Raw genomic sequence first — 8,407 nt, forward strand, 5'->3', positions numbered from 1 at the left:
GGGGACATTTGTAGGAAACATTCACAACACATTTATTATTCTCTGCTGCCTGGGGCCATAGACAGCAGATGAGGCAAACAACAGACTAACCAAACAGAGCGGGGGGGGGGAAAGGCCAGGGAATAAAATGCTCTGGGCGATGAGGGCTTGGACCGCAGACAGAGCAGTGCAGGAGTTCAGGAGAGGCCTGCAGTGCCCGAAGCTAAGCGCTCACGTCTGGCCGCCTTCAGGCTCCACACACAGAGTAAGCAAAAGCTAAGGCAGAGTTGAAAACGTGCTTAACCGTGGAAGGGCTGACCCCACATGCACACAGACCCTTCTACAAACTCTGGGAGGGTTTTATGGGTGTTTTTGATTCCAGATGTTTAAGGAAATCTCTGAACTATCACTGACCACTGGGCTAAAAGAACAGGAAGAAACGGCCACACGTGACAAAAAATACAGACTTTACAACCAGAAAAGTCATTAAACAAATAACTAGTGCAACAAACAGCAAGAACAAACCCGGGGGAGGCGTTGGGATCATATTTCCAGAGTTGCTACATTATATATTTCTAAACACCCAGTTTAAAACAAAACCAAAACAAGGTCCGGGGGCGGTGGCTCACGCCTGTAATCCCAGCACTTTGGGAGGCCGAGGGGGCAGATCACGAGTCAAGAGATCGAGACCATCCTGGCTAACATGGTGAAACCCCGTCTGTACCAAAAATACAAAAATAGCTGGGTGTGGTGGCAGGTGCCTGTAATCCCAGCTACCCGGAGGCTGAGACAGGAGATTTGCTTGAACCCGGGAGGCAGAGGTTGCAGTGAGCTGAGATCGCACCTCTGAACTCCAGCCTGGGTGACAGAGCAAGACTCCAACTCAAAAAAAAAAACAAAGAAAATAGGTCAATTAACAACAAAAAAAAAAAAGACAGAAAGAAAGAAAATAGGTCAATTAAGATTATCTGGCCGGGGCGCGGTGGCTCAGCCTGTAATCCCAGCACTTTGGGAGGCGAGGAGGTGGATCACCTGAGTCAGGAGTTCGAGACCAGCCTAGCCAACTTGGTGAAACCCCGTCTCTACTTAAAATACAAAAAAGTACTGGGCTGGTGGTATGCACTTGTAATCCAGCTACTCGGGAGGCTGAGGCAGGGAGAATCTCTTGAACCCGGAGGCAGAGGTTGCAGTGAGCCAAGATCACACCACTGCACACTGCACTCCAGTCTGGGTGACAGAGCAAGATTCTGTCTCAAAAAATAAAATTAATGAAAATACAAAAATTAGCCGGGCATGTGGCGCACACCTGTAATCCCAGCTACTGGGGAGGCTGAAGTAGGAGAAGCACTTGAACCCAGGAGGTGGAGGTTGCAGTGAGCCGAGGTTGCACCACTGCACTCCAGCCTGGGGCCCAGACTCTGTCTCAAAAAAAAAAGAAAAAAAAAGATTATTTAGCCTGAACGGGCTTGGTGGCTCACACCTCTAATCCCAGCACTTTGGGAGGCTGAGGCGAGAGGATTGCTTGAGCCCAGGCATTCGAGACCAGCCTCGGCATATGGTGAGACCCTATTTCTACAAAAAAAATTTAAAAACAAGCCGGATGTGGTGGTGTATGCCTGAAGTCCCAGCTACTTGGAAGGCAGAGGTGGGAGGATGGTTTGAGCCCAGGAGTTCAAGTCCTGGGCAAGAGGGCAAGACCCCCATCTCTAAAGAAAAAAAAAAATTAAAAGCAAAACAAACAAAAAGAGAGTAATGAGGAACTGAAAAAAGAAGATATAACCTAAGCAAACCTAAACAAAATGACAGAGGTCCTTCCTTATCAGTAATTACATTGAATATAAATAAACACTCCAATTAAAAGTCAAAGTTTCATTAAATGCCTTGATTCAATAAAAAGATTAATATATAATGAAAAAACACACACAAAAAATAAAAAGTCAGAGATCTGGCTGGGTGTGGTGGCACACACCTGTAATCCCAGCACTTTAGGAGACCAAAGTGGGCGGATCGCTTGAGCTCAGGAGTTCAAGACCAGCCTGGGCAACATGGCAAAACCCTGTTTCTACCAAAAAAACAAAAAATAAACAGTAGCTGGATGTGGTGGCACCTGCCTGTCTCCTAGCTACTCGGGACGCTCAGGTGGGAACACGGCTTGAGCCTGGGAGTCCGAGGCTGCAGTGAGCTCAGATCACTGCACTCCAGCCCGGGTGACAGAGTGAGCCTCTGTCTCAAAGAAAATCAGAGATTGGACAATACATTAAAGAACACGGCCCAATTTTATGCCAGGTATAAGACACTTACTTTAGAGTCAGGGACATAAACAGCTTGAAAGTTCAAGAATGGAAAAAAAAATATTCCATGCAAACAGTAACAAAAGAGAACCAGAATAGCTATATTAATATCAGACAAAATAGACATCGAGACAAAAATTGTTGAGACAAAACTCATATATCTCATTCTATGATGATGAAATGGTCAATCTTTCAAAAATATGTAACAAAGGTAAATGTACTAAACAACAGAACCCCAAAATACTTAAAGCAAAAACTGACAGAATGTTACAACATGGATGAACTTCAAAAACACACAAGAATGCACTAACTTATACAACAGTTAGCTGGGCGTGGTGGCGCACGCCTGTAGTCTCAGCTACTCAGGAGGCTGAGGCAGGAGAACGGCGTGAACCCGGGAGGCGGAGGTTGCAGTGAGCGAAGATCGCACTCCAGCCTGGGCGACAGAGCGAGACTCCGTCTCAAAAAAAAAAAAAAAAGAAAAAGAAAAAGAGAAGGCAGACACAGAAGACCGCATAGTGTATGATTCCATTTATATGAAACATTAAGAACAGACAAATCCGCAGACAGAAAATAGGACACTGGTGGTTGCCTGGGGCTGGGGGAGGAGCGACAGCTGACAGATACAAGGGTTCTATTTTTTTTTTTTTTTTTGAGACGGAGTCTCCTCTGTCGCCCAGGCTGGAGTGCAGTGGCGCGATCTCGGCTCACCTGTAAGCTCCACCTCCCGGGTTCACGCCATTCTCCTGCCTCAGCCTCCCGAGTAGCTGGGACTACAGGCGCCGCCACCACGCCCGGCTAATTTTTTGTATTTTTTAGTAGAGACGGGGTTTCACCGTGTTAGCCAGGATGGTCTCGATCTCCTGACCTCGTGATCTGCCCACCTCGGCCTCCCAAAGTGCTGGGATTACAGGCGTGAGCCACCGCGCCCGGCCACAAGGGTTCTTTTTCTTTTCTTTTCTTTTCTCTTTCTTTTTTTTTTGGAGACAGGGTCTCACTGTGTCGCCCAGGCTGGAATACAGTGGCACCATCTTGGCTCACTGCAACCTCTGCCTCCCGAGTTCAGGGATCCTCCTGCCTCAGCCTCCACAGTAGCTGGGAATGCAGGTGTACCCCATCGTGGCTGCTGGGAGTGAAGGTGCACCATCATCGTGGCTGCTAACATTTTGATTTGTTGTAGAGACGGGGTTTTGCCATGTTCCCCAGGTTCAGGGTTTCTTTTTCATGTGATGAAAATATTCTGGAACTAGGTCAAGGAGATGGCTGCACAACATTGTGAATGTACTAAAAATGAACTGGACACATTAAAATGGAAAAAATTGTGACTTTTATCTTACACAAATTTATTTCAATTTTTTAAAAAGGTCAACAATTAGGTGAAAAGTTTAAGGACTTATCAGTAGAGATGGTAAGACGATAGTGCAGAAGGCCGGGCACTGTGGCTCACGCCTGTAATCCCAGCACTTTGTGAGGCCGAGGTGGGTGGATCACCTGAGGTCAGGAGTTCGGGACCGGCCTGGCCAACATGGCGAAACCCCGTCTCTACTAACAATACAAAAATTAGCCGAGTGCGGTGGCAGGTGCCTGTAATCCCAGCTACTTGGGGAGCTGAGGCAGGAGGATTCTTGAACCTGGGAGGCAGAGGTTGCAGTGAGCCAAGATCATGCCACTGCACTCCAGCCTGGGCAACAGAGCGAGACTCTGTCTCAAAAAAAAAAAAAAAAAAAAAAAAAGATAGTGCAGAAGAAGGCAGGGTGTGAAATTTAGGGGAGACGGAGACAGGGCATGCTCCCCTCGGCCTCCCAGTGTCTGCGGGGCCCACGGAACCCTGAGGTCTGGCTCCTGCCTGGCCAGCTGCCTGCTGGCTCTTCATGATTTGGCTCCTGGGCCTTCTTCAGCTCCCATTCCCCCAAGAGTGAAGGCTGCTAGTCCACACCCACCTGGCCTCGGTGACGTCCGCAGGGTTTCCCCTGCACACTTTCTCCAGCTGCACATAGACCGAGCAGTTGATCCGGCTCCAGTCGGGGTCGCACACGGCTAGGAAGTTGGGCCTCAGACGCCCGATCATGTACTTGGCCAGGTCTGTCAGAGACTGGCTCACGGCCGCCCCGAACAGGAAGGTCCCCAGCACCTTGTATACGGCAGCCACGTAGTTGTTGAAGTCAGAGCGAGAATAGAGCCGGTCTGTGTACACCAGGTAGGCTTCCCCGGCAGAGACCTGCAAGTGGGGCAGCCGCAGGAACCAGTGGGGGTCTCGGTCAGCCCAGGGGCCTCACTCCTCCCCACGGGCCTCCCCAAGGCTGCTGGAGAGCTGGGGACTCTAAAGGGGGCCCTATTACCCACAGGTACCACTCAGGGCAAGGCTGTGTCCCCCAGCCCCACGCAGACCTCCAGGGCAGGGCTGTGCCCCACCCCATCCCCTCCCCAGTCCCTCTGAGCCCCTCCTGCCTTACGAGGACGATGGTGGCCGTGATGGTGACTCCAGCCATGAGCCCGTGGGTGATGGTGTCTGGACGGTAGGGGTACCGGATGGAGTCATCCCCGCAGTAAAATCCTCGCTTATACGGGGCGTTCACCAGCGTCAGGATAGCGAAGGGCAGGGAGGCTGGTGGGGAAGGACAGCCTGGGAGCTGTGAGGTTCTCTCACCAGCTGGGCCTTGGGGCCCCACACACCTGCCTTGGCCTGGAGGCCTCCCCCCTCTACTCCCACCAGACAGCAAGGAAGAGCTTTTTTCACAGCCCAAGTAACACTCCCTTTCCCATCCCCCTCAGACACACACAAACTCCCAGGCCCTCTGCCCCTCACACCCTTGCAGCCTCCTTTCTGCTCCTTGAACAAACTCAGCAAACACCCACTTTTGCACAGCCACTTCTCTCTGCCCAAAATATCTTTTTTTTTTTTTTAATTTTTAAAAGTAGAGACAGGGGTCTCATGTTGACCAGGCTGGTCACAAACTCCTGGGCTGAAGCGAGATCCTCCAGCATCAGCCTCCCCAAGTGCTGAGATTACCGGTGTGAGCCAACGCGCCAGGCCCCAAAGTATCTCTAACTTATGTGCTGGGCCCTAAAGTAGCTCTGAGTAATTTCTACTCTCATCTCCCCATCCTGACTGTCCATGCCAGCGTCCCTCTCACAGAAGGAAGGTCTGTTCTGTTTCCCACTTCCACATGCAAATCCCATGTGGAATTAGGCAGTCACGTGTGGGACACTGGAACTAATTTCCCCCATCCACCCACCGGCACCAGGAGGGGCCTACCGTGTTCAGGGCAGAGTCCTTGGAGCCTGCTCAGGGCCTGGCCAGGGCAGATGTTTAATAAACATCTGTTAAAATAAGGCAGGACTTATTTTAACCTAAGAGCTGGCCAGAGAAGTCAGGAAGAAACCAAGGAAGGGCACAGCTGAGACGCCTTCGTTCACACACTTGCCCCTTCAGCGACCCTCATGCCAGGCCACGCGCCAGCCACGTGGTAACCAGGACAGACCCAGCGCTGGCCTCAGGGATCAAAGACACATTCAGGAGCCACTTATGGAAGGTGTTGCCATGGCACTGGGGCTCCTGGGGCCCTGCTGAGCTGAGGGTGGCCAGGGAAGCAGGAGTCATCTACGGAGGACAGGGGCAGAGGGCAGGTGCACAACAAAAGCCCGGGTCGGCTAGCCCAGAGACAAACCAAGGCAGGGCGTCCTTTGGCCCAGCAGGGCAGGTACAAAAGGGTGTGGCTTTTCTAAGTTCTGAATGTCAGCGGAGGGGCAGGGAGCCCCACACTCCTCCAGACATGCCAACTTCAAGGGCCCTAGGACACCGGACACCTCCCATGCTGGCTAAGTCTGGGGAAATAATCCAGTGAAGAAAACAGAGGTCTGCCTCACAGAGCAAGGAAGGTGGAGGGAATGCAGAATAGAATGGGCAGGCCCGGCGCGGTGGCTCACGCCTGTAATCCCAGCACTTTGGGAGGCCAAGGCGGGCGGATCACGAGGTCAAGAGATTGAGACCCTTCTGGCCAACATGGTGAAACACCGTCTCTACTAAAAATACAAAAATTATCTGGGTGTGGTGGCGTCCCAGCTCCTCGGGAGGCTGAGGCAGGAGAATCGTTTGAACTCAGGAGGCAGAGGTTGCAGTGAGCCGAGATCGCACCACTGCACTCCAGCCTGGCCACAGGGCGAGACTCTGTCTCAAGAAAAAAAAAAAAAAAAAAAACAGGCAGCGCCAGGGCCTGGAGGCAGGGCAGGACTGCGGAGAGGGTGGGATGTAAGCACCTGCCTTCTGCTCCCACACAGGAGGGGTTGGAGACGCTGTGAGTGAGGGGAGAGGCCTGGGAGGAGGCAAAAGTCAGGGCAGGGAGTCCAGCCCTACCCACAGCTCTCCGCCCGCAGAGGCTCACACAGGTTGGCCTCCGTGTCCCACCTCCCTGCCCCAGCAACTCCAACTAGAGACTCAGGCACCCCCATGACGACTGGCGCCGGGCTTCCCTCGGCCCGGAAAGCTCTCCCTGGTGTCCCCAAAACAGACACCTTCTCTTCTTTTAGCCCCCGGGAGCCTTCCCGCCCTCACACTGCCCTCAAGCCAGCATCTGGAACCTCAGGGTTGACTGAACTGTGATGTGCTCAAGCTTCCAGCATGCAGGTGCACTCGGCCTGGCCGCCACCCCCGGCACACAGCAGCCACAGCCAACCCCATCTCGGCTGCACCTCCCACTGCTGTGTGACCTCCGGCAGGTGACTCAGTGCCTGGCATACAGAAAGTGCCACCTAAATGTTTAAATAAATAACACCATAGGTGCTCAGGAAATGGTACCCAGGGCTGGCAGACACCCGCGGGGACTTCTTGCTGTCACCTGGCCCACCCTAAAAAAGGGTCTCCTTCGCGAGGTAAGAGGACTTGGCCTCTGCTGTGAGATGGCAGAGAAGCAGGAAACACGCTGGGGAGGAGGGCACCCCCCAGAGATAGAACTCCGGGGCCATTGTCTGTTCAGCCACAGAGCAAACACTCGGCCTTTGTTCCTGGCACCCTGCGGGAGGGAGCCTCGGGATGCCCCTTCCCCCAGTCTGGCCCGCAAACCCGCCGGACAGGTTTGGTTCTCCTGGCCTCCCGGCCCCTCGCCACCCCGTTCACCCGAAGCCTGGGACCCAGCCTTTATCTCCAGTGTCTCCCCCGCCCGAGCCAGGAGGGCGGCTGTACCTGCCCGCACGTGCAGGGGTTCGAATCCCGCCGACACACTGGGTGCCAGGACCGAGGGTCAGCCCTCTCCGCGCGCACCGGGAGCGCCCACCCCAGGGGCGGAGGCGCGGACGTCGTGCCGGGGTAACCGCGGCCGCGCCCACCTCCCGGGCCCGCCCGGGCCGCCGCCCGCGTGAATCACCTCCCAGGACAGGCGGGGCGGGAGGGGAGGCGCGCCCGCGGCTCCTCCGTGGCGACTTCCTGCTGCTGGCGGGGGGATGCTGGCCCCGGCTCCCCCGGCCTTTCGCGACCCCCACCCCCTGGGCCTGGGACGCCGGGACCCCAGGGCCTGGGAGGGCGCGCGCAGTGGGGGGCGCGGAGGGAGGTCTGGTCCTCACGCGAGGTCCCCACCTCCGGGTCCTCGGAGGGACGCGGGCGTGCAGCCTCCCCGTTCCCCTGCAAACTTGCGCGGAGCCGGGGGCGTGTCCCGTCCCGGGAGGGTCCCCCCCACACCCGGGTCCCCGCGGCTCTTACCGACCAGTAAGCACAGCACGTCGAGCAGCACGAAGACCCACCTCCGCTGCATGGTCCCCGGGACCCCCGACGCCGGTCCCAGCGCGTCCCGTCGCGTCCTGGCCCGGCCGCGGGGTCACGTGGGCGCGGAGCCCGCCCCGCGCGGAGGGGAGGGGGGGAGGGGAGGGGAGGGGAGGGAGGCAGGGGAGGGGAGAGCAGGGGGGGAGGGGAGGGGAGGGAGGGGAGGGGAGGGGAGGGGAGGGGAGGGGAGGGGAGGGGAGGGAGGGCAGGGCAGGGCAGGCAGGGAGCGGCGGGCGGGCGCGGCAGCCCCGGGACCGCGTGGACTCTGCCCTCAGCCGCCCGCGGCGCCGAAAGGAGCGGGTGGGGCGAGCGTGCGGGCGCCACGGGGACCTCGTCCGCCTGGAGTCCCGGCCCTGACCCGGGGTGTGCGGGTCTCCGAGCGGCG

General features: G+C 55.7%; 1 protein-coding gene across 1 annotated transcript; it reads right to left on the minus strand.

Moving 5' to 3' along the window:
* Window positions 1-4,164: 4,164 nt before the first annotated feature.
* On the minus strand, window positions 4,165-8,085 carry LOC115834360 (phospholipid phosphatase 2-like). Its single transcript, XM_030809108.1, has 3 exons — window positions 7,963-8,085; window positions 4,724-4,875; window positions 4,165-4,488 (listed from the first exon to the last, which is right to left on the minus strand). The coding sequence occupies exons 1-3, from the start codon at window positions 8,012-8,014 to the stop codon at window positions 4,165-4,167; spliced, it is 528 nt and encodes a 175-aa protein (XP_030664968.1). The 5' UTR covers window positions 8,015-8,085.
* Window positions 8,086-8,407: the final 322 nt, after the last annotated feature.

Source organism: Nomascus leucogenys, unplaced genomic scaffold, assembly GCF_006542625.1.
Source record: "Nomascus leucogenys isolate Asia unplaced genomic scaffold, Asia_NLE_v1 001529F_33238_qpd_obj, whole genome shotgun sequence".
NCBI classification, from domain to species: domain Eukaryota; kingdom Metazoa; phylum Chordata; class Mammalia; order Primates; family Hylobatidae; genus Nomascus; species Nomascus leucogenys.

What these genes read in the sequence shown, in the direction of transcription:
- LOC115834360 (XM_030809108.1), bottom strand. Translation starts at nt 8,014, where the DNA reads ATGCAGCGGAGGTGGGTCTTCGTGCTGCTCGACGTGCTGTGCTTACTG. An exon ending in CGTGCTGTGCTTACTGGTCG is followed by an intron (nt 4,876 to 7,962) that starts GTAAGAGCCGCG and finishes CTTCCCCACCAG; the next exon opens with CCTCCCTGCCCTTCGCTATC. An exon ending in TCACGGCCACCATCGTCCTC is followed by an intron (nt 4,489 to 4,723) that starts GTAAGGCAGGAG and finishes CCCCACTTGCAG; the next exon opens with GTCTCTGCCGGGGAAGCCTA.